This window comes from Lonchura striata, chromosome 17 (assembly GCF_046129695.1).
Source record: "Lonchura striata isolate bLonStr1 chromosome 17, bLonStr1.mat, whole genome shotgun sequence".
NCBI classification, from domain to species: Eukaryota; Metazoa; Chordata; class Aves; order Passeriformes; family Estrildidae; genus Lonchura; species Lonchura striata.
In genome coordinates this window covers 9,687,900-9,712,674 of record NC_134619.1, presented here as the reverse complement: position 1 = coordinate 9,712,674, position 24,775 = coordinate 9,687,900, and the positions used below count along the sequence as shown (strand labels likewise).

Below are 24,775 nucleotides of genomic sequence, written 5' to 3'. Positions count from 1 at the left end.
GGCTGAGAAGTTTCAGCAAAGATGAGGGGTCCAGCATAGTGCTCCCAGCTGGGCTGGGAGCCCAGCTCCAGCTTGGCCAGCTGGGGGAGGGATGCTGTGGCCCAGGCCTGGCTGTGCCAGCAGCAGGCAGGAACCTGGAGCAGTTCAGCTGCTTTTTTTTATGGCTTACAAGTCAAACAGAGGATCAAGAACACTATAGCAGCTTCCAGGGGTGGGAACTATTTCTCTCCGAGCTGCTGGCTAGGCTGGCTGTCAGTGCTGCTTCTCTCTCCAATTAGCAGAGCCAGGGTGATTTATTTGGGAAGAAAATGTCTTGGTATTCAAACACATTTTTTCCCTTTTGTTCTTGTCTCTTACCAAGTCTCTCCTGCTCTCTACTCAGGTCCTGGGGGCCCGGCACCTTCCCAAAAATGGAAGGGGAATTGTTTGTCCCTTCGTGGAGGTGGAGGTGTCTGGTGCTGAGTATGACAATGCCAAGCAGAAAACAGAGATCGTGGGTGAGTGGGGTGGGGAAGGGAAGGGAGAGGGATGCACCATCACTCCTGATCCTGGTGTGAGGCGTGGGCTCTGCAGCAAAGCCTGGCACTGAGCTGGGAGCTGCCCTCGTGCTGCCCCAGAGCCCAGCATCAGTCATGGGGGCAGTGGAAGAACTCAGTGGAACTGCCCACTGACATTTGTGTTTTGTGAGCAGCTGACAACGGCCTGAACCCTCTCTGGACCCCGAAGCAATTCCACTTTCAGGTCAGCAACCCTGAGTTTGCCTTCCTCCGCTTTGTGGTGTACGAGGAGGACATGTTCAGCGACGAGAACTTCCTGGCTCAGGCCACCTTCCTGGTGAAAGGCTTGAAGACAGGTGAAGCACTTGGGAGAGCAGGGAGGGAGGTCATGGTGGTCCTCACCAGTTCACGCTGTTAGCCAGGGAGATGCTGAGCTTTATGGGAAGGTGTTGTTGGGCCCCAGGCTGGCTCAGCCTGTCCCCATGACAGGTCACATCCCCAACCAGTTAAAGGAAGGCAGAGCCATTTGCTAACAGCCCTTGGGGCCACCTGCCACTTTGAGGGAAATTTGGGAGTTTGGAGAGTCACAGAATCATGGACTGAATGGATTGGAATTGGTTTGGATTAGAAGGGACCCTAAAGGCCATCTTGTTCCAGCCCCACTGCCATGGGCAGGGACACCTTCCACTATCCCAGGCTGCTCTGAGCCCCATCCAAGCTGACTTTGGACACTTCCAGGGATGGGGCAGCCACAGCTTCTCTTGTCAGAAGAGAAAAAGGGTCTTGCGAGAGAAAAACCCCCTTGAGTTCTGTGCCAGGGCACTGCCTTCTCAGTTCCTGTGCAGGGAGTGACACCAGGGCTGTCTCTGCCGTAGGTTTCCGAGCTGTTCCCCTCAAGAACAACTACAGTGAGAACCTGGAGCTGGCTTCTCTGCTTGTCAAGATAGACATTTTCCCTTGCAAGGTGAGAGTGGCTGCACACACAAGAAGGTGACCATGCTTGAGGGCTGAGGAGCAGAGCCAGTGAGCCCAGCCTGACCCTGCCCACTCTCCTGCTCCAGCTGGGGCAGTGAGGCTTGGTGGTGCCTGGCCTGAGTGCCTGTGGATGGCTGAATTCCCAGTGCTGCTCCATAGTGATGCCCAGCAGGAAAGCAAGCACTGGCTTTGCCTCCTGCAGCAGTCAGGGTGTTTCAGGCAGGGTCCTGCCTGCACTGGGTTTGGCTTGCCTGGAAATCCCATCAGCAAAAGCTGGGGAAGGCGGATTTGTCTCAGTGCCTGTCTGTGCTCCAGGGACATTGCAGCTCAGGATCACAGAGCTGGCTGGCCTGGGGCTGTCCCTGTTGGCATAAACAGAGGGCAGGGCTCCTTCTGAGACAGATGGTTCTTTTATTTCTTCATTTAAAATGGTGCTGGTGGGTGCCAGCAGCGGCTGTTAGAGCAGCTGCACATTGCAAACCCCAAGCCCCCAGGAGCCCTGGACACCCTGCAGGGCAGCCAGGGCCCTGCACAACTGCCCTTACTACAGGATAGATGCTTTGAAATCACAACCCCTTGATTGACTACAGCATTTTTTGCCTCATCCAAGCAGGAAAACGGAGAAATAAACCTCTTCAATGCTTCATCCCTACGGGAACGAGCAGGGGATGGCTCCAGCCAGCTGCTGGCAAGCAGAGGCAGAGAGGGGTCCTTTGAGCTGCGGTACCAGCAGCCTTTCGAGGATTTCCGTGTGCCCCCAGAGCAGCTCGCTGACCACTTTGAGAGCCGGGAGCGAAGGTGAGGCCAGTGCTCATTCAGCTCTTCCCCTGCATCATACAGCCCCCTCTGCATTTAGTCTGGCTGGAGGCAGATGAATGCAGCCTCCCCCTGACCCAAAGCGGAGCTGCAGCTTTTTTTGCTGCGTGGAAACCCTAAGTTTGAGCTGGAAGTTGTGCCAGTGCTTGTGAGAGTCACTGCTGTGGGAGCAGGGTGGGACACCACAGCTGGTGGCATTATCCCCAGCCATGGGGGATGTGGCTGAGCCCCCACCTTACTCCAGTGGGAAACTTGAGCCCACCAGAGCATTGTGCTCGGTCGTGGCACGGTGAGGCTGAGCTGTGTCCCCTCTCTGTGCCCCTCTCCAGGGTACTGCGGAGGACCCGGGTCAACGGGGACAACCGGCTGTAGCCCACCCCGGCGGGCGAAAGCACCTCCAGTGCTTGTGAATCTCACAGCACGCTGTGAACTGGTTTCTATGGAAACGGCACTGCTATGGCCTACTTTCAGGCAGCTTTTCCAGTTTCTCTGCTGAAGTGTGTTCGAGTGGAGAACTAAAAAAAAAAAAAAAAAAACTGGAAATAAACCCCACCCCGAACCAACCCCAAGCACCCACCAACCTTCACCACGAAGCCCTTAAGAAGCGCGTCAGTGCGGACAGGCTGCCGGAGGCCAGAGAAAAACTGTCTGTAATCACAGGAAGAGACCTAAAAGCTCCCATCCAGCCTCTGCGTCACTGCTCTGTGTAATCCAGAGATCCTGTGCAGCTGCTGGAGCCTGGCTGCAGCCACCCCGTGCTGTGTCCATGCCCAGAGCTCTGGGCAGGTGTGACTGCAGTGACCACAGCAGCACCTCTGTCTGTCCTGGTGACACCACATCTGACCTGTATAGCCACTGCCGAAGGGTCCAGTAGTGAAACTCTACATTTACAGGGCCGCTCTAGCTTTAAATGACAATAAAAGTGTCAGTATTATGCGTGTGCTGGCTCAGGTGTCTGGTGGTCTGTGCCCTGCAGATCAGCGCAGAGCTGAGGTGCAGCCATTCCTAAAGAGGTTGTGTTGCTCCCTCCTTCCTCCTGTCTTCAGGAGAAGAAAAATAACCAGGAACAGCCCCAGGTTTTATCCTATGTTCACTCAAAAGGATAAAACAAAGTTATGTGCTCCAGCTGCCTGTGCTGTTCTGAAGCAGGTTGAGGACAGAACTCTGGGATGAAGAAGCACCACTAGGGCAGAGGTGTCTGGGCACTCACTCATGGCCTTACCCTATGCAAAAGTTGTCATTGTTTTAAAATAAATGAGGAGGTTGTGATGGTGCACTCCCAGCCCACGAGCTGGAAGGCAGGCACAACCATTCCTGGACTCAAGGACCCTCCCAAACCCCAGTGCAAGCACCACTCAACTCACGTTTGATTTTTACGCTCTTTATTTAGGAACAACCAAAAATGTCTGGTTTCATTTCAACAAACTGTACAAGCAAGCTCTTCCCCTTGCCCACCCTCACATCCACATATACAAAAGGAAGGGAAACTTGCCGTTCACTTCTCAGAAGTGGCATTGTTGCTATAGGGAGTTCTTGCCCTCAGAATAAGAGCAGGTAAAGTCCATAGCACGTACAAGCTACCCTAGCCCTAATAATAGCTACAGCCCACAATCACAGGCAGCTTTTTTTGTTTCCTCTTTAAAACCTTTACCAAAAGTAAAAACTATTTCCTGTTTCACACGATTGCCAAGGTGACCATTTAAAATTGTGGTCTTGGAAAAAAAAACAACAAAAAACCAAAGTAACAACCCCCCTGGAAACCCCCACACCTCCCCGGTACAAAGACAGCTTTACACAGCAGAGCTCTCACCCTGCTCCCTCACTGCACCGGCCACCCTTATGAAAGGTCCCGTTGCAGCTACAGTTACATTTTCCTTTGGATAAATCCAAGCAAAAATTCCAGGTCATTCAGCACCAGCATGATTTCTAAATAACAATAATTAAAAAAAAAAAAAAAAAAAAAAAAAAGAGACCCCATTAGGCTGACTTTGTGGTCTGCTGAGAAACAAAGTGATCAACACGCTGTTCCCAAAGTCTCTCTTTTAGTGCAATGTTAGTATGTGCAAGGGGAATCACAGCCACGTACCCATAACACCACCACGAGCCAGATGGGGCAGAGAGAAAGTGCAATTTTAGCTAGAAATTTTCTATGCCATGGATTCCTAGCCCAACTTTCACTAGCACCAGTAAGCAAGAATCCTAACACCACCTTCATCAGTACAGGGAAAAGAGGGCTTTAATTGTGCCATCAGAATATGCCAAACGTCAGCCAACAGAGCACTTGGGCCATAACAAGAAACCCCAAAATCTAAAAAATAAATAAATAAAACTTCACTGCTTACATAACTGAGCTCCTTTGCTCTGCTTTAAAGTTTTCTGATGCAAATCCAACATTCCTGGCACACACCACTGCCAGTAAAACATACAGGAGAAACTAAATTTCTCAGTGAAAAGAACAGGGATAGCCTGCATGTGCCTCGTTCCCTTCCATGGATTGTGTTGCCTAATCTTACCCAGCTGGTTTTGGGATCAGCTGAGAAGTGACACCAGAGCTGAAGTGACAGGTGAGCTGAATCACATCAGGACCTTGACTGATTTGAAGAAGCAAAGCCAAAATTATCTGGGCAACAGGGAGGAGACATTTACAAGCATTTTGAATACTGTCACCTAGTAGTAGTAGTAGAGTGCAGCATCCCATTCACTTTGTAATTTGTGCCCAAGTGCTGAAAATCAACTTTTTCATCTGATTCCCAAAGAGCAAGCTTCTGATCAGTTCACCTCTGTTACATCTGTAAGAGAGGGGCTGCAGGGAAAACAATATAACATTTCTGCAGATGACCAAAACCTGTTGCTTTCCAATTAAAAAAATGAAATACCCAAAACCCTAAATGAAAAACCAGCCTAATACCTTCTCTTGAACTGTCAGGGGACACATAACAAAAATTAACCCAGTAGGTATCTTACAGCTCTGGTGAGCATCCTTCAACCAGGTTAAGGACTACCGTGTTCCTCTGCCAGCAGCTACTGCTTTTGCTGGTGGCTTCTGGTGACCAGCTCAGGGAAGGGACATGAAATCACACTAAGTACCTGCAAGCACCTGTGCCCATCCTCCCACCACGCTGCAAGCCTGATGTGCAGCATCACTCAGCTCTCAGGCAAGTGGAGATAGGAGACTGTAGATCATTGTTTAGTGCTCTGCTAAAAAAAAAGAAAAAAAAATTTCAAGGATGCTAATTACAGAGCTGAAAAATCAGGTACCCAAATGAAACATGGAACAATGTCTAGAAATCTCATGGCAGGGGCTGCTGACATCAATGAATAAAGAAACTCAGTTCCTTGCACCAGGAGAAGCAGCAGCCCTTCCCACGAGCAAGCCAGGGCAAGCACAAATCAGGGTTTTGGGTTATTAAGCAATTGGATTGTGCCCTTAATCTAAGCAGCCTCAGAGACATAAGTAACAAGATTCACACGGATTAAAATTGATGGTTTCTGCTGTGCCTGCCAAGCCCAAGCTCAGGCACAGCGGGTGGAGGTGGAGAATTTAATTTCCCTTCCTTACTGATGCTGGCTACATCACCTCGATCTTACACCCCTTTCAAGTCAAGATAGTCATCTTTGATTAGATGATGATAAATATTCACACACTGTGAAGAATTGTGGTGACACTTCCTCTTAACACCACAAGAGCTGCTGTTGGGACTGTCAAGCCACCTCTCAATTTTTCTTTTCAGTTTCAGATGCAAACACTTTTCCAATGTCCTGCACTAAAACCCAAGTCTGTTTGGAGATGGCACCTGTTTCTCCTCCTCAGCTGAGAAACAGAAAACCACAGAGCTAAACCCTCAAAGATCTTCAGCTTATACTTTTATGGAGATTTCAAGTCAACTAAAAAATGCAGATAACAAGGAATGTAGGAGTTAGAAAGGGAACTCGATCATGTTTTGATTTCTTTTTTGTCTCTAAATCTTACCCTCCCCATGCAAAGGCGTCTGCCAGCCCCATTGCCATGTCCAAGGGGACTCTGCATGGAACCACTTTTAAAAATTCCTCTCACCCAAAAGAAAGAAAACTCCTGCTGTGCTTGTATGAATGCATGGAGACAAAGCTCAAAAACCTCAGCAGCTTCCAACCCTCAAGGCTGGTTTTTCTGTGTACACCGGGAAATTCTCCCTCTAGCTCACAAGACTTCTTTTCAATTTTTCTGGAAAACTGTTTGAATGCAATCCAAGTGCAAAATATTTCAGCTAGTGTATCAAAACATGATTTGAAGGGACCAGTTCATACCATAGTCCTTAAGCATTCCTGTAGATGGAGTGGGGATCACTCTTCCAATCAGCCATAGGCCCTTAAGTGTACACCAAAAATCCCACAGAAAATCACCTTGAATGGGCAAACTACACTTCCAACGTATTTATATAGCAAGTAGTTAGTTAAAGTGTACATTTTTAATGTACATCATAATGCAATAAAGAATCAATGGCATATTTGAACTGTATATATGTGTAGTTAAATAAACCTGCATGTACACAGACACTACAGAGTAAATTGACCTACCTGTATTTGTTCTCTGAAGGTGACACTGTACATACATCCACATTCTCAGGCTGCACAACTCCCAGATCTGCTTTCAAAGCTCTAGAACCACCCAGATTCTGCCACCCTCTCTGATATTTTGGGGTGCACAGGATTGCACCCATGAGGGTAAACCCCTGGAGCTGTCCCTTGTCCCCAAAGAGAGCCAGGGGGATGCCACCAGCTGAGCCATCTCCAGCCAAGGTGGGATGGCTGCTGGCCATGCCTCCAGCTGTGTCATGACCATCAGCAATGCTCCCAAAGGCAAATTTAGGGAGCCTGGTGCCACACAGGCTGCTCCAGGTCAGTGCCACCCCTGCTCACAGCGTGGTGGGGTGGCTGGTCTGGCTGTGGGATGCACAGTGCAAGTGCCACATCCAAGGTGTCACCCCGCTCTCTGTGGGGTGCAGGTCACCTCTGTCTGGAGCAGACGGTCACACTTGGCCACAGTGTCACACCTGGGAAGCCCTGTGAGCTCAGGCACAAGCACCCAGCACATCCCACCAGGCGAGGGGAAGCCTCTGCCAAAGCACTGAGCAGCCACAGCCCCTTCCAGCAGCTGAGCAAGGCGGCCTCTAGAAGAGGGGGCGAAGAAAGAATTGCAAAAGCAAGGGCAATTAAAGGTAGAAATCAGACACCATCTTTGGAAGAGGTTCTGAAAGAGCTTTTTTGTTTTTAAAACAGATTTTTTGTAAATCTCTGGATCCGATCCTTTGGGGTTTGCTACCCACCCTCCTAATAAATATCATTTACCACCAACAATAAAGTCTCCCACATTAAAAAGCTCTCACTAAATAAAAACCTTCTACTGAAAAAGCTTGGCTGAGTTGGCTTGGCAAAAAATAGGGAGCTATGACTACTCTCCATAAATACATCAGCAGATAAACACCAAAAACTATTTAAGTTAAAGGACAATGTTGGCTCCAAAACAAACCAGGAATGTACCAGCCACAAATTAATTCAAACTAGAAATTTAAATACAGTTTCTAACCACTCAAAGGCAGTCAATTTCTGGACTAGCCTTCCAAGAGCAAAAGTGAAGGCAAAACATGGAACCAATTTGGAGTTGGGATTTGATTAGTTTGTGACAGAATGATCTGACACAGCATTTGGCTGGACTATTCAGCTCAAGAGTTTCCCTTCTAGACTTTGTTTTCTACTAGAAAAGAATATTTAAAGCAAAAATGTTCAAGCAGTTGCATCACAGAGCAACCACACAAGACAACACACATTAAAAACATACAGGTACTGGGCAGCAGGCAGGACAACTGGGAAATTTATTTTGCTCCTTTGCCAGAACTATTGCACATGGCCTGGGGAAAAAAAAAGCAGAAAAATGAGAAAAGAGAAACAAAAAGGACTGGAACAAACACTTGAAATCACCAGCGGTGCTGCAGGAGGACCTGCCATGTAGGGCTGCAAGAAGAAAACTTCCTGGTGGCAGCAGAGCCGCTGCCTTGGTGACAACAATGACTTGAACCACTCACAGCCACGCTGTGACTCTGCGTTTGTTCTCTGAAGAACAGACTGTTCTCTCCAAACAATGAAAAGGATTCCAGGTCAGGATGCAAAAATTATTATGTGCTAGTTCTCAGATATTAAAGAGAGACTTGGAGATTTAACAGCCTGTTACAGTCAGTCTCCAGGAGCACAGGGGAAAGTGTTCTAGCCAGCAAGGGACAAATGACACCAAACTCCATCTCCTTTGCTGCCTAGGTCTGGGAACCTGCTGCTTATCAGAGAGTATGCAATGCTCACTCTAACCTCATCTGGAGGGATGAGAATCTCACTCAAATTCAAGATTGACAGTTTTCTTCCTAATACACTCACACCTATGTGCCCACAAAGCTCTTCACTGCCAGGGCTTAAGGATCAGAAAGGGCAGAGGGATATATGCAGCCATGCCAACCTTTAGAGAACAAACACCATAATGGACAGATGAAAAAAAAAAGAAAAAAGAAACAAGTACTATGCCATGATAGTCCATATCTAAGCAATGACCTTGTTTACACAATGTCTGAGATTTGTTATGCTTGTATAGGCAGCTGTAGGCATCGGTATATGAATATGAAATCTGAAAGTCTGTCACTGGGAAGCAAACAGGAGCATCCTATTTCCTGGGTGCGAGCTGAGCCCCTGCCTCAGCCAGCTCCCAGCCCCTCCTCTGGGCCACCCAGAGCTCAGCACCGAGTGCCCAGCTCGAGCACGTGCTGCCTCGTGTGCTGTGCCCAAAGGCCTCAGGTATGGCAGTGCTTCGTCACCACGTCCTGCTCCTCAGGCTTGGGTCAGGCCGGCCCATGGGTTTCTTAAAGATCACAAATTTCTTCTCAAGGGTAAGAGCGGATCCTCCGGGGCTGCTGGCTTGGGTTCAGTCTGTTTCTGAAAAAGAACAGAGGTGTCAGAGATGCTCCTGGCCTTGCTCCACGTGGGAAGGAGGGGATGCAGGAGTGTCTCAGGATAGGCAAGATCAGGAGCCTTGATAGAGTCAGCTGCAAAGAAGGGCTAGCAACATCCAGAGGGGCCGGGAAACCCGAAATCCTTGAGGGAGTGGAGTTGGCTTTGTGCCCCTAAGGAGGGATGCACCTTTGCTAAGGACCTCTGTGCCACGAGATTTGACAGGATCCTCGCTCTGGCTGGCAGAAAGCCATCTCAGAGGGCACTAGCAGGGGCACAGCACCTCCTCAGCACAAAAGCTGGCTCCCCACGAGTTCCCAAACTCATCCTTCCCCTGCAAAGGGGGAGGATGTACAGCAAAGCCAAGACCCATCCACACCTTCAGGACCCATGCTCCACCTTCTCCAAATTAGATGGGAAGGGAAGCAATGAATTTTACTCGATTCTTAGAATTATTTTTTTAAGGCCTGCAGCCATAGCAGAGGAGTGTGGGAAGCTCCAAAGCAAGGCAGTGGGACTGGAGAAGATCCCAGCTGGCCAGCAAGGAGCTGCATGCATGGACCACCATGGGACAGGGTCAGCACTCAGCCATCCCCATCTGGTGGGAACCCTACCAGGCAGGAAGCAGCCCCCAGCTGCACTGCAGAAAAGCCCACAAAGGGCTTGGAAAATAGCTCTCCTCTCCACCACACATACATACACACACAGACACACCGCCTTCCAAAAGTGACTTCTGGAGACTCCATGTCCCCTCCTTGCCTTTGCAGCCTCCACCTTCACCACCTTCACCTTTCTCCACACCAAAGAAGGATGTTCACATCTGGAAAGCAGGCAGCAGGAGAGAGAAAGGCAGGCTGCTGTGACTGCTGCTGGAGATCAGGCAGGCACATGGAAGGAACTAGTGGCACAGGACAAGCAGCCAGGACCCTTTCTTCCCAAATAAATAAATAAATAAATAAATCTATGGGTCATCTTCTAAAATAACCAGACACTCCTAAAGTTTTACTCCAGCTTGAAATAAAGCCAGGATTCGGTTTCTCTTCTGACCAAGGCAGGAAAGGCAGGCAGGCAGTGGCGCTCATACCATCCTGCCAGACCCTCCTCACTGTCCTTCCTTTACGCCTTTCCTTCAGACAGACCCGCTCACCACTTCCTCAGTCAAACCTCAACCACGAAGCTCTTCGCCGAGCCTGCCTCCGAACCACGGGAGCCCCGTGCCACCCCAGCCCTCCCACGCCGAGGCAGGGGCCTTACCCAGCCCAGTGGCGGGCGGTGGGCCGGGGGCGTCGGGGGTCCCGGCGCTGCCCTCCCGGCCGCCCGGCTCCCACGCCTGGCTGCTCTCCGACGCCTCGGCGCCGGCTCCGCACGGCCCTGTCCCGCTGCCGGCCGCCTCGGGGCCGGAGCCCCTGCCCTCCTCCTCGGCCTTCGCCGCAAACCACACCTTGAGCTGCTGGGCGCCGAGGCGGGCGCGCTCGCAGAGGCCGGGCACGTCCTCCTCCCGCAGCCCCTTGTGCTTCTCGTAGTAGTCCTCGAGCACCTCCCGGCCGGCGGGGCTGACCTCCACCAGCCCCGGGGGGAAGACCCCCCGCCGGTAGTTCTCATACCACTTCAGCTGCCCGTTCTTGTAGCCATAGCGGCTGTCCCCGAACCAGCGAATGACCTCGGCCCGCGGCAGGCCCGTCTGGGACACGATGGCATCATACTCCTGGTTCGTGGGGCGCTGGGTCTGCACGAACATTTGCTTCAGCAGATGCCGCTGCTGGGCCGTTTTTTTGAAGTTCAGTTTGGTTTTGGGAGGGGTGGGCGGCCGGCTGGAGCTGCCGTCCCCCTTTTCATTTGCGCCGGTCCCCGGTACCTCGTTTTTGCCGTTGGACTCGGTCACTCGCAGGTTTTTCAGGTTGATTTTGATGGGACTCACCTTCCGCTCCGCCGAGTTCGGGTTGCTGCCGGAGGCGTCGACTGAGCCGTTTTCACTCGTGGCCTTCTGCTCATCCGAGGAGTCTTCCCCTTCCCCGCCGCCATTCTCTGCCTCCTCGTCCTCCTGCTGAGCCACCTCCTCCACTTTCTTATTCTCCTCCGCCACCTTCTTCTTCCTCCTCTCCGAGAACCAGCTGTCGATCTCCCTCCGTGTCATCTTTGTCTCCCCCCTCAGGCGGTTCACCTCTTCCTCTGCAGGAAGTGGATTTTGGGCAAAACTGCTCTCCAGGGCCTTCAGCTGCTCCGGCGCTCGCTCCTTGTACTTGGTTGGGGTGAAGTCAGGCGCCTGGTGCCACGACTGCCGCCGTGCTGGGTGGTGAGGGGCCGGCGTAGCCGCCACTGCTGCAGGGCTCAGCTCAGCTCCTCTGGGTGGGACGTCTAAGGTGATTTCGGGCAGGGAATCAAGAGCACTGTCTCCAGGGAAGACGGCCCGGCCGCCTCTCACATTCCTGTAGTGGTACCTCCTGTCGCTGAACCATTTTCGGATCTCCTTGGTGGACAAACCCGTGATCTTTGTCAGCCGCTCGACTTCAGCCTGGCCAGGGAACTGGTTTCTGCAGAAGCTGCCTTTGAGGGCTGAGAGCTGCTCATGCGACTTCTTATTTTTGTAGACATTGGGATCCAGGAAGGTCTGGGAGGAGATGGCAGGGCAGGCGGTGAGCAGGGTCTGGGCGCTGTTGACCACCTTGACCCCGGATGTGTTGCTGGAGCTCACGGTGCTGTGCTGCGCTGCCGGCTGTGGCTTGGGGACAGAAGTCACTGCCAAGGTGAAAGAGGAGCTGGTGCCCTTTAACCCGTTTGCCATGATGGGCTGTGTGACCAGCAGCCCCCCTGTCCCCTCTGGCTGCCCCACCACGTGGCCTGGTAAAGTTGCCTGGATAAGATGGGGAACAGTCCCAGGATTTGCAACCAGGGGCGTGTTCAGCACTGTAATGGTGGGTTGTGGCACAGACTGAATAACAGTGTTGAACATCTTCTTCCTGGCATCTTCGATCTCCTCTGGTGACCAGCTAATGCCCTGCTTCAGCCTCTGGGCAGTGAACCAGATCTTCAGCTGCTCCTCTGGGTACTTGGTCACCACAGTCAAGTAGCAGAGCTCAGCTTTGGTGGGGTAGGGGAACTTGTTGAAAGAGTTTTTCAGGAAGCTGTTGGAGTCCATGGCGGCATTGTATGTGGGAATGCTGCTCAGTGGGATCATCACCTTGGGAAGGGACTTGGATGTAGGGAGCTGCTGATGCAGGGGGGGCTGCTGCTGCAGAGACACAAGCTGTGCAACACCCGCCGGCAGAACAGGCACGTTTCCTATGATGGAGCCATTCACTATGTGGGATGACTTTGATGAACTTGCAGTGGGCTGGCTGACTGGCACCGACCCATTTGAGAATGAATGCTCTCCATCCTTCATCTCTGACTCACCACCCAGCTGACTCGACACATTCTCCTTCAGCGTGTGGATTTTTTTGGCCTCGGGTTTACCCTTCATTATCTTCATGATAGGGGTTTTGGTAATGATAATTTCACACTGGCCGTCTGCTCCTTCCTCAGGGACCTCTCCTGGCAGGTCATGGCTGCTGGTGGCCTCACAGAGACTTTGCTCCACGGTTGTACGACTGTCCTGCTTCACCAGCCTCCAGACAAAGCCGGTCTCGCCGGCGTGCGCCTCGGTGTTGTGGTGGGAGAGCCCTTCGTGGCTGTTGGCCAGGAAGCTGCACCCGACACACGCAAACGCGGGGTCTTTGCTGAAGTCTGAGTGCTCAGACTCCAAGTGCCCAAAGAACTGGTGAAGGTCTTGAGACCCGAAGTCACAAGGCTTGCAGATGTAAGTGTCACCGTCGGCAATGCCGCGGTGCCCGTTGGACAAAGCTCCACTATTGCTGTTGCTGGCCCCAGCATCACTCGCTGCTGGTCCTTCTGCAGGAGCCTCTGCTTGTGTTCCTTCAGGATCATCTTCTCCAGCATCCTGTTCGGTCTCCTGGAGCACCAGGGTTTTTACTGGTATCATGCAGGGAGTTGTGGATTTCCTTTTGCTAGCCATCGCTACAGTTGATCCAGAGGACTATTTTTCTTTCATTTAAATGAAATTCAAATTTAGAAAGCACTATTGCAAATGCTCTGTGGTCCAGATTCCAGCAAACTCATGATGTCCCAAGGAGTTATCGACAAATGTTCATATTTGCCACTGAACCTGAGGATAAAGAGAGGGAGGAGGGGTTAGTTCCCTCAGTATTAGACAAAGTACAACTGCTCTAGTATTTAACTGCTTCACTCAATAAATAATTTTTCTTGTTTTATTGGACAAATCTAACTTGACCTTGGATTTACTGTATTTTTCACACCTAAACCTGTGAACTACCTGTTTCAAACCAAACACACAAACACTTTTACAGTCCACATCAAATTCTCATTTAAGGAGAAAAACCACTGAATTTTCTCCTCATTCTACCCTGTCAAGACCCATCCTTGGTGTTTCAGCAGGGAGAGCAGTGTCTGGGCTCCCTGTGTGCCCAGGTCCCAGCTCTGCCTCACACAGGAGGTGACACCAGGCAGGGTCCCCTGGAAAAATGCCTGCTTTCCATCACAAAAAAGGATGAAAAATGCACATACTCCCCCCAGAACACTTAAATTTCTTCAAAATCAGCATTTTCTATCCACCCTGTCAGGAAGTTTCTTGCCAGCTCAGAGCACTGTGCCTGTGCCAAGAGTCTCTGCAGACACCCAGAGCTGCTGCTACGAGCGAGGAGGCTGCAGTATTTTAGCCCTCCTTGCTCAGCAAGCCTGCAAAGCATTTGGGAGATGCCCTTCCCATCCTGTGTACACTTCATTCCTGTTCCAACACCATCTGTGAGTCCTCATGTGGAGCTGCAAGGCAAAGTAAAGGCCTCAAAGCTCAAGAGCAGCATCACAATGTTCCTGGCTCCTAGGCTTCCCCTCCCACCACCTCTGCAGCTTTTGGCAGTCACACCCCCAGTGCACTGGGGTATTCCCTAACAAAGTGTAATTTCTCGTCAGTGCAAGCCCATCTCACTGGCCTTGGGCTAACCAGAGATTTGTTACATTTAAAACCAAAACTAAACAAAAATAAGCAAAACCCGACCAACCAACAATAACTTTTTCCTTTATTTTTTTTGCCTCCTCTGAAGCTAAAGCAGACCCTGAAATGCTCCAGCCTGTGGAAGGTCAGGGCTGGTTGAGGCATTAGCCACAACCTTATTCCTGGCCTGATGTAGCTTTCTCACTTGCACAGCAAATGCTCTGTGCTTGAGATCATGACCCCAGGGCAGTAAAGCTGCTGTAGCAGGCACCAGGAATCATCTGCCTGGTGACACCCCTCTGTCAACCTTTTCTACAGCAACTCTGCTTTTTTTTCCTCTTCAACAGAGGGATAAAATGGTATTTTTCCAGACTGCAAGGTCACTTGGAGGCATATGGACGCACTGATTCATATTACAAAGACTCTGTGCCAGATTTCCCTGAGATTTACAGTAACAGCAACTGAGCTTTATAAAAACACTCATAAAAACTTGAACTTTAAAAAAAAAACCAAACCAAACACACTTACCATCCTATGAGATGACTCACAGAGGTAATTCCTATCAGTTAAAGCAGTTGTGCACCAGCAGCTTTCTCAGATCAGATATTTGGAGCTGATCTCATGCACTGAGAAATGCAGACCAGGCAAATGCCTTGTTGGTGCTTATGCAATACCTCCTGTGCTTAGTTTTGTTGGTAGTTTTTACAACAGAGGAATGAAAGATCCTCATGCAAAAGAAATTTTTAAAAAAATCAAATGGAGGAAGTTCAATTTCAAATGACCTCCCTAACTTTATTAGATTTTTTTAAAGAGCTTGTTCTGAAAGCTGACATAATTTTTTCCAAACGGGAGAGCCTGGATGGCTGGCTCTGGCCTCAGCAGCTCTCAGGCACCGTTTGAAAGTCTGACTGGAAAACGCAACTTCCCGTTAATGTGGGCTGATCTGAGATTACAAAACAGTCCTGTAAACACTGTTAGTCATCACTGAACTTGGCATCAGAAAAGACTGCTTACTAGGCTCAGGCATGGTGAAGAGCTAGAAGCCATAACTTTAAAAAAAAATTCTATAAATAAACCAGGTATTAAAGGCGTGAACTGGATTTAGGCAGTGAGGATTGCACATCTCAATACCTGCTTTGTGCCACTCTCATCCCACCTTCCCGTGGTTAGTCCTGCCCTCTGCAGAGGGCCAGAAAGTTATTCATTAGCATTAGCAAGTGGAATATTTGGATGACTATGAATGGGCTGTGCTATTCAGAGGGGAACAGCATCCATTTGACACCAATCCTGAGATCCTCATTTTGATGCTAAGTTAAATATTACACAGTCTAGCAGGCTGCCATGACCTTTCCAAGTCGAGTCAATTGGGGAAAAAGCAGTAAGATCAGCCTGAAGGCTACAAAATACAGCTTTAAAGGCTGAGAGGAGTTTCATGTCAGGGAAGCGATGGTAAAAGAGAATACTTATTTCATTTTATCCTGCAGCTTTAGCACAGAGAGAAGCTGCTGGGCCCTCTGCAACCTTTTTTCTTTCCAGCAAACTCCAGAGTCTCTATTACTGACATAGCTCCAGTCCCTGATAGATCTGACCCAGTGTTTATGGAGTCTCCAGATATCAAAAAGATGATTTTTATCTGTCAACAGAGTAAATTGGATACAAAGCAACTGCGACTTACAAAGACCCCCATTGTGCCACATTAACAAAGTGCCTCTTCCCAGCACTCCATCGCTGTTATTTTGGGTAAGTGTGAATGGCCTGACCCACCTACAGAGAACCTGAAAGCTCTGCATTTCATTTACCAGCACATTTGCATCAAACTCTGTGCTCTCTCCAACAACTTTCCTTAAAAATGCAATCAAAGAAACCCCAGCCACCACATCTCTCCTGCGGGGCTCCAGTATTTAATGCCATCTGAGAACCCAGATTGCAAATTTTAGCTGGAAGTGAATCACAGTGGCAATTTACTGGGGGAAAAAAAATTAATCAAGTGTACTGTTTGTCCATTTCATTTCCATGGAAGAACAGTTGCATAACTACATGTTGGGAGCATGTTTTAGTCACTGCTCACCTTCTGGAATGCACTTAATACTTTAATACACCACTAATATATAACAGAATGGATAATTCACTGATTTCTCCCTCATTAAAGTAAGTGAGGCTGTTCTAAGGGATAGGGTAAATTAATGGCAGAAAAAATAATCAATTGAAAAAGATCCTTATAACTGATCTCAGTGTATATATCACCACTCAGACCCATCTGCACAGCTTTGAGTGAAGAACTCCATTTCCTATGAATTATTTTATGATTAACTGGAAAACAAAACAAAGCTGAATGGAAGAGTTACCTGGAGCCAGGAAGACAAAGTTATTTTACTTAAAATTCATGGTTCCTATTTAATTTATACCTGCTAATTTAATAGCAAGGTAGCAGAGTAAGCAGGTGAAATGTTCAATGCACCTAAACCATCCCGGCTGCTGGAAGTTTGATGGAAAACTGACTTAAAGCAGGGTAAAACCAATTCTTTCCCAGTGATGCTCACAGAAACTAAGGCTGGAGGGAAAGGTGGCAGTTCCAGGTACAAAACCAACCCTCTGCAGAGCAGCTTTGCCTCTGCTGAGGGAAACAATGCCCAGACCAGGCACAGTGAGCTCTGCAATAGCAGAAAATTTACTTCTACAGAGATTAACAAAGGGAGGTTTCGAAATCTGCACTGCTGAGTATGAACTTTCAGCTTTTTCCAGCTTGGCTGGATATAACTGGTTTGGTTTTAAATGTTTCACTGAATTAACGAGTTAGGTTGCTAATGCAAAACATTCACTGCATGCAGCGCCAAGGTCCCCAGTTAGCAGATTAATTTTTTGTGACCTTTTGCAAACCTCGCCTAGAAACAGCGACCAGAAAACCCACCAGGCAGCAGCACCAGGACACAGCAGCTCCAGTCCCACTGCCCAGGCATGGGAATACAGGGACAGCTGCCCTCCCCTGCCCCAGCTCCTGGGTGCCAACACTGACACCAGGGACAAAGCTCCATGGGGACACAAAAGGATGGCTGCGTGCTTTGTGGGCTCTGGTGCTTTGCTGAAGAGGGAATGCTCCGTTAAAATAAAATGAAATCAATAAAAAAATCAGATTTTAAAAAATCGGCACCAAAATAGAAGAAAAATAACAGTTTTCTCAACACTTTCAGTGCCTGCTAGGCAGGCAGACATGCTCCCCAGGTCAGAGACAAAGTTAATGTTTCTGTCTCATATGGAGCCAAGCACAATATTGGCACTTGAAATAAAAGTGGTTTGTTTTTAAGTTGAAGCTTTGCAGGCCCCAGCTGATAGCATCATATGAGGGGGGAAAGAGAAAAAAATCAAAGGACGAGAAAAAATTGATGTTTTTGAGGTTTTTTCCTCTCCCCTTCAGGCTCTACCTCCAGCCAGGGTCCAAAGATGCAGCACTGTCTCTGGGAGTTCCAGATGACTGCCCAATCACACTGCAATTAGCCAGGCCATTAAATAAACGATCCCTGTGGCCAGCACCATCAACCCAAACCTGAGGGCTGAGCCCCCTTCCCCTTCCCATCCCCACAAACATCCCACTGTGTTTGACAGCAGGTCCCCCAGCATGACAGGCACTCAGTTTGCCCTGGGAGCCAGCTCAGTAGCCTGGGACTGGGTGCACTTGCCATGGTGCTGGAGAAGGGAGGATAAACAGGTATTTGGGGTGCAGGCCCATGGCCACCCTGTTGCCAGCCAGGGAGTCCTGGGACTCTTCCTCTCTGGCTGGGCATTAACATTCCTTCTGCCTTTGCAATCTGTTCATGAGAAGTCATGTAGGAATTCCACCAGCCTGAATTATTTATTGCTAAAAGATGCCCAGTGGGGGCTCCTGCTAATCCATCCCAGGGACACACTGTGTGGATGGACATCTCAGCAAAGACCTCTCCAAGCCACATCCCTGTCATTCCATATGGACAGACACAGCCATTAGGGACAGATCACCTCTCCAGAAAAACTTCTGAGGTGTGGGAAGGACCTCTCTGCCAGCTGTGCCAGCGTGACTCTGTGAAGGAAAAGAAAGGGCAGGATTTGGCAGGGCTGAGCTCCTCTGTTCCCACTCTGCAGTTGTGCATCCCAGCTAGCTGGAGTCCAGCACCCTCCCTGAGGAGCTCTGCAGAGGCTGCAGCTGGGAGGAAGTCGCAGCACGGGAACATCTCCAGCAGCCTAAAAATGCCAGCAGCAGAGCATCACCCTGGCTTCTGGCACACATCCCCAGGCCATGCCCTTGCACCTGGAGGTAGTGTCTGCCACCAAAGCCTGGCTCATAACCCAGGCCAAGGTTGTGACACACTTAATTCTTTGGGGCTTTAACCCCATTCAGGACTGCAAGTTCATCAATGAGCAGTTAGTGAGATTTTCCCCTCCAGAGCAGATTGGTACCACACTAACTCTGCAGGCACTCCAACCATACAATAACCTCAGCCCCAGAGAGGCCACGCAGGCAAGAAAGGCTCTTCACATCTTATTATTTCACACGGCACAAATGTACAAACACACGCACAAATTTCAGCAGTTTTCAGCTTCAAGCAGCATCACAGTCAACGTTTGTACTAAGGAACAATTTCTCTTTATGCCAACTGGTCAGGGTGCTTTGTAGCTTAAGCCTGGCTTTGAATCTGTGGGTACAGTCTAAATGCAGTGGGAGCCGGATGACCGAACAATCGTATTCATTCTCCATCCCTTGGCAGGCCTAGAGCAGAAAAGTGTCTTTTCCATTTAGACCAGTTAAACAGAGCTATTCATTAAAATTTCACCCTTCTCCAAATTGCTGGACTTCTCCATTTTAAACCTGCCTTTAAGAGAAGCCCTCTCTCCTCTGCCCCACAGTGCTCCTCATCCCCCTGTCTCAACTAGTCACCCATTTCCGAGCTGTGTGGTTGGATTGCTCTTGTGCTGCAACAGCAGCACCTCTCCTGTGTGTTGGTATCTGGGCAGAGGCTGCTTCAGCACTCAGGGACTAAGGGCAATTATGTCTGCCTTTTTTTTTTTTTTTTTTTTCCCCAGACAAGCACAAAACTGGTCAAGATGGAAGGTTAGAAAGAGCTGGCTGAAACAGAACACGATTAGAGTATAAAAATAGGTCACTGGGATAATATAACCTTTAGACTACTGGCAACGTGCCCCCCTTAGAGACAAGCCTGTGTGCTATATTTCAAGAGAATGTGAGGAATAAAAAACAACCACCACAATGCACATCAAAACAAAACCACTGATCATCCCTCAGAGCTTTGCGTGCTTCTGTTTGAACATCACTAACATTAATTCACTCCTTTTCCTCTGCCTTCATCCATTTGATTGAGCACAAAATAAATGTTATGTAATCATACCATTAACATCTTCCAAAAAAGTAATAATCTCTTTTGGCACAGAAGCTTCATTACAGATTAGCTCTGCATTGCACTACCTTAGCAGGGTTCACAGTTCCAGCAATCCAGGCACCCACCTCCATAGCTTCCATCCAAAGATTCTGTCCATGCTGCAAAACATTCCCGGCATTCCCCCAAAGCAAAAGGCCCAGCAGACAGATAATCACATCCCAACAGAGCCAGCTCAAGAGGTTAGCACTACCAGCAGAGGACACCAGATAGCATTAATGGAGCTTAAAGAAGTCCCTTAGCTCATCACGTTGTGGGTGTCCCGTCACCTCACACTCAGCTGGTGACTGCCAGCAGGCTGGTTTGTGCCTGAACAGGACGGTATGACCATGCTGGCAAACACACTGGAGCTCCCATTTCAGCCCCTTGTGATTTCTCTAGGATGTTTTATCTTTGCTTGCATTGTCAGGGCTTTGTTTGTGATTCCATCTGAAACACAGGTACCTCACACATCAATTATATCCTGCCACACCACCTTCAGATGTACCACACACCTTGTGATCCACCCTTGGAGCTCATGGTCAAGCACCACCATTTCCCTAGGACACGGCCAGCTTTGGCAGATGCAGCCCTTCAGAATATAAGTGAAGATGTATAGGTTACACCTAAAATACACTTCTTTGTGTTTTACTATCTGAAATTACGGAACTGGCTCCAAGACAAAAATCTACTGGGGAACTCAGAGGAATGAATAAGCACCAGAGGTAGATATTTGTCCATGTCTCTCTCGTCCCCTCCCAATGCTGCATGGACCCACGTCAAATTTCCAACAAGGATACTTGAGACTTTTAAATCAGCAGGGAACACTTGGCTGAACTGCTGAGGAGCTCACAGGTGTGAGCACCCAATGGCAACAGAGTAGGCACAGATGCCACAGCCCCACTGTGCTCTCAGCACAGCTACAGCCTGCCCCTTCGCAAGGAATCAGCTTGGAGAAGCCTTGGAGCCCACCTTTCTGATGTACCTCTGCTCACAACCCCACTGCCAGGCTTGCACCATCACCTCCAAACGGGTGACCTTAATCAAGGGGCCATCACCCCAAATTTGGGAACCACAGCTCTAATGCCAGCACATTTACTGTTAAAAGAAAACCAGTGTCAGCTTTTATACCAGCACCAAAATGACCCCACTGCAGACACAACCCCAAAAGCCTGTCACACAGGTTTCTCACCAAGCATCCAAGTCCCCTGTGGAATGAAGAAGCTCTTGCTGAAGCCAGGCTGATCACCAGGCTGATCCCCAGTTACTGAGCAGCCACAAAATGGACAGACCCGCAGCAATTCCAGGGAAGTAAAGAGTGCCCAGAGCTTTAAAACAAGATGTGGGTGGGAAGGACTAAACCAAGCTACTAAACAGTACCAGAGGCGCTGGAGCTGATCATCTGCAGCACAGCCTGATGACTACGAGTGCTGCAGCCCCTTCCCAGCTGAGCATTTTTGGATTACTTCATCCCCTGTGCCCTTTTGCAATATACAGCTTCGAGAGCTGTGTTACATCCTGGCTCAGCCTCAGCTCCCATTCCTCCACTTACAGTTGCTATAACCAAAAAGAAAACTGCAAAATACTTCGTCTGAAAGCAAAGAAGCAGGGTTTGGCAGGTTGGGATTGTGGATTATTTTTTTCCATCCCCATGCATTCTGCTTCAGAGTCGTCCTTTCAGACGCTGCGCGCAGCCGATGGCGTTTGCAGCTTATTGAGCCCGCTGGTTTATGGCAATGTTTTTCTGCTCACTGAACTGGCTCATTCTTTCAGCAGAACAAACTGTTCCACGTTGAGGCAGGAGTTGGCTGTGTTTTAACAAAGGATTTTTCCCTTCTGACAGTGTTTTGCAAAAGACCCAAAAAAAGGAGTTTGGAGCCAAGTTACAAAAGGTCAGGAGAGGCGAGTCAAGCACTGGGTGTAGTTCCTGTATGTCACAGCCAGACAAGGAAATGGGTGGGGAGAAGAGGAATGGCACTTCGAGCTGCCATAATATGTATAAAGTGATATTAATGAGGAATGGGCTTTTAAATGAGGATGGCAAGTATGCAGGCACTATAATTTTTGCTGTACAACAACAGGCTTGTTAGGTAGGCTGAGGCATCCACAATCATTTATCCATGTGAAGCATGCATTTGAGAGAGTTCAAGTAGCACTAGGAGTGAGAAAAAGACAGTCTTATTTGCTTCCCCTCCCCAAGCTGATTTCAAGGAGCTACCACACTCTCATCTCCCGTCAGCCAAATGAATATTCAAAAGGCTTTTGCCAAGCCAACTGCCAGTCAATCAGAGAAACAATGCTGCAGGGAAAAAAGCACTGGGCTGAGAGACCTGTGTGAGACAGGCACCTTGTCCCTCACCAGGGCTCTGCTTTAGCATCCAAGCCTTTAATGTGGTGCACGGTGCTCCTGCCAGGTCTGCTGCTCTGCCTGCTCCATCCCCTGCCACCCCACAGGACTGCAGGGCTACAGCAGAGCTGGATGGAGGATGAGCATCCCAAACCAGGGTGCTGCGAGTGGGGAAAGATCCCAGGACTGTGGTCCCAGCAACACACCCCTCCTGAGGGAGCTGGAGATAGCTCTTCCCTCTCTTCTGCTACAGGCTGGGACCACAAATGTTTCCTCCATGGGATGGGCAGGTTCCTGGTGAGGTCCCACTCCCTGCTCAGCAGCAGCTGGTAGGAATTGGGCCTTTCTGCTCTGTGCACTGTACATGGACAGGCCAAGGTGGACAACTCCGGCCTTGCAGATGTTGGGAGGACGGAGCCAAGGAGATCTGCAGCAGTTGACAGTATGTCATGCCTAATACTCAAGCTTTTCCAGGCCTCAGAGGATCCCTGAATAGAAAGAAACCACCCACCACTGGAACACAGCCACTTTTGTGGCTGGAAGGGGCAGATGTTCAACCCCATACAACAATGCAACACAACAGTCGAGGCTGTAAGTGAAGAATGCTGCATCCACTTAAAACTGAAGAGGGAAATTAGGGACACCATCTAATTCTAGAACTACCATTTGGTCCTGGTGCTTAAAGTTCACATACCTACTCTGCAAGAGTGGCACAGGGCTTCCTTCCATTGCCTTAAATAGACAATATCCTGGACTAAAGCACTGAACCACAAGGACTTCAGAAGCATATGGTCAGACTGGCAAGTGCTCAGCTCCTTCAGCTGGAACACCAGTTCCCAAATAAGTTCAGTTCCTTTTTAGCACCTACATAAGTGACAGACTTCCAGAAATCCCAACTGGACTGCACAGGACAGGCCCTGCTGGCACAGAGAGGGCAGACCATTAAGAGAGCTCAGTATTCTGACAGCCAAACCCTTTGCTGAGATGAGCCTGGGGAGAAGCTGAATTTTGGAAATCCTGCTCACCATAGCCAGCATTAAATCCTTCACCACTCAGTTGCCAAGAAGAGCTTGGCACGGAGAACAACCATCCTTACCACCACACCCTCATTCACTGACCCCCAAGATTTTCCAAGGGACAACCTTCTCCCTTTCTCTGAAATACCCACCATGTCTTTTAGGATTGATAGCAAGAGAAAAATGGATTTGAGACGTGATTTGAGATCTCTCTGGGCAAAATCTGGGCATCTGGATCATGCACCTGCCACCCAGATGCAATCCTGGTCATTTGCTCCCTGGTTAGAAACTGTATTTGTTCAAAATTATTTGTCAAGACACTCTGGACAGAACTCAGAGACACAGAACAAAGTTCAAGGGTTATTTGTGAAATGAACCATGCCAGACAGGACTCTCCTCTTCCTCCAGCTGTTTAGTGACACTTGGAATGGAGTGGCCTTACTGGAGAGTCAATTATTTTTTTAAGTTGAAAATTCACCATCCTCTGGATCAGCTGTGAGCTGAAAGCATCCCAGTTATTTACTGCTGGAAGCTAAGGGAATTTCCTTACTCCCAGAAGACAGACATTTAAAATTAGTTTCAAGTTCAGTTGTGATAAACAAATCACATTCTCCTCCTTTCCTTCTCCTGTTTTGTTTTGAGATTTGTTGGGTTTTTTGTTTTTTTTTTTTTTTTTTTTTCCTGGGGGGCTGGAGGGGGGATTGGTTTTTTGGGTTTTTTTTGTTTGTTGTTTGTTTTTTAAATCATTCCTGCTAGTCCAACCAGCCTTTTCCTTAGTTGCTGTTTGCAACTCCTCATTTAAAAACTCATTCACAAGGATGCAGGGGAACCACAGACATCTTCTAAGAAGAAACAGCAAAGCCAGATCCCTGATTTCAGAGCTCTTCCTTTGACACTTGATTCCCTGAGAACCTCATTAAAAAGAAACAAACCACCATGTATTTAGGTTTTTTCCCCACTTCCTGTGAAGAGCAAGAGGTTGGGAACTGGGATGGGGGCTCAGGAGTTCAGTTCTCTGCTGACAACCAAGATGAGCCCACTCCACCTAACCTGCCCAAAAGCTCGGGATGCAAGCAGCTCCCAGCAAACTGATGAGGAGGACAAAAGGCAAATTTTAAATTTATATGACACTGCAACTAAAGGGTTTGGGGTTTTGGACTGAGTCCCACAAGCCTGAATTCAAATGGATGTACTTTGTACCTTGTGGATAACAAGGCCTTGATACAAGAAGATTCTTTTAAAAGATTCAGGCATGCTGGGAGAATTGCCTCCTTGCCATGTTTTAGTGAGTCGGCCCATGAACTGCCAGCAATTACTAAGCTTCCACTCTGCATTCAAAGCTCTATACACCGGAGTTTATTATTTTTAAGCCTTTCAGACCTCAATGTAGCAAACTTAACAGAGCTATTTGGAAGATTAAGACACAAACACCACCATATTATTCAATTTAGCTCCAACACTGAACACTTATTTCTGTAAAGGATCACAGCTAATACATTGCCAGCTGCCAGCAGAGACAAACACTTAAAAGTCACACTGCAGTATGGTCTTATAAATCAAATTTAGGATATAAGAAGAAGGAAATTACTATCATTATGCAAGTACAGCCCAATCACCACCAACTGATAGCAAACCTATCTTCAGGTCTTGGCCACAGGCTTCAAAAATCCATCCCTAGAAATGACAGCCCAAGGAAATCCTCATTTTCTGTGCATGCAGCCAGGTGTGAACCTACTAGTACATCTCCA

General features: G+C 48.8%; 2 protein-coding genes across 3 annotated transcripts in view; one reads left to right on the top strand and one right to left on the bottom strand.

Annotated features, from left to right (window-relative positions):
- The window catches only part of PLCG1 (phospholipase C gamma 1), a 40,798-nt gene extending 37,570 nt beyond the window's left edge, over positions 1 to 3,228 (top strand). Inside the window, exons 28-32 of one of the 2 annotated variants that reach the window (XM_021527852.2) lie at positions 383 to 497; positions 692 to 853; positions 1,373 to 1,461; positions 2,086 to 2,270; positions 2,618 to 3,228. In XM_021527852.2, coding sequence (XP_021383527.1) covers positions 383 to 497; positions 692 to 853; positions 1,373 to 1,461; positions 2,086 to 2,270; positions 2,618 to 2,660 — 594 coding nt within the window. In that variant the 3' untranslated portion in view covers positions 2,661 to 3,228. Of the gene's footprint in view, positions 1 to 382; positions 498 to 691; positions 854 to 1,372; positions 1,462 to 2,082; positions 2,271 to 2,617 lie in introns of both variants that reach the window. The other variant, XM_021527851.2, reaches the window with a different exon arrangement.
- A 1,278-nt stretch (positions 3,229 to 4,506) lies between these two features.
- Positions 4,507 to 24,775, bottom strand: part of ZHX3 (zinc fingers and homeoboxes 3) — a 46,048-nt gene continuing 25,779 nt past the window's right edge. The window contains exons 3-4 of the mRNA XM_077787028.1: positions 10,696 to 13,416; positions 4,507 to 9,239 (exon numbers count right to left, since the gene is read on the bottom strand). Of these exons, the coding sequence (XP_077643154.1) occupies positions 9,174 to 9,239; positions 10,696 to 13,266 (2,637 nt within the window). The 5' untranslated portion in view covers positions 13,267 to 13,416 and the 3' untranslated portion in view covers positions 4,507 to 9,173. The remainder of the gene's footprint in view (positions 9,240 to 10,695; positions 13,417 to 24,775) is intronic.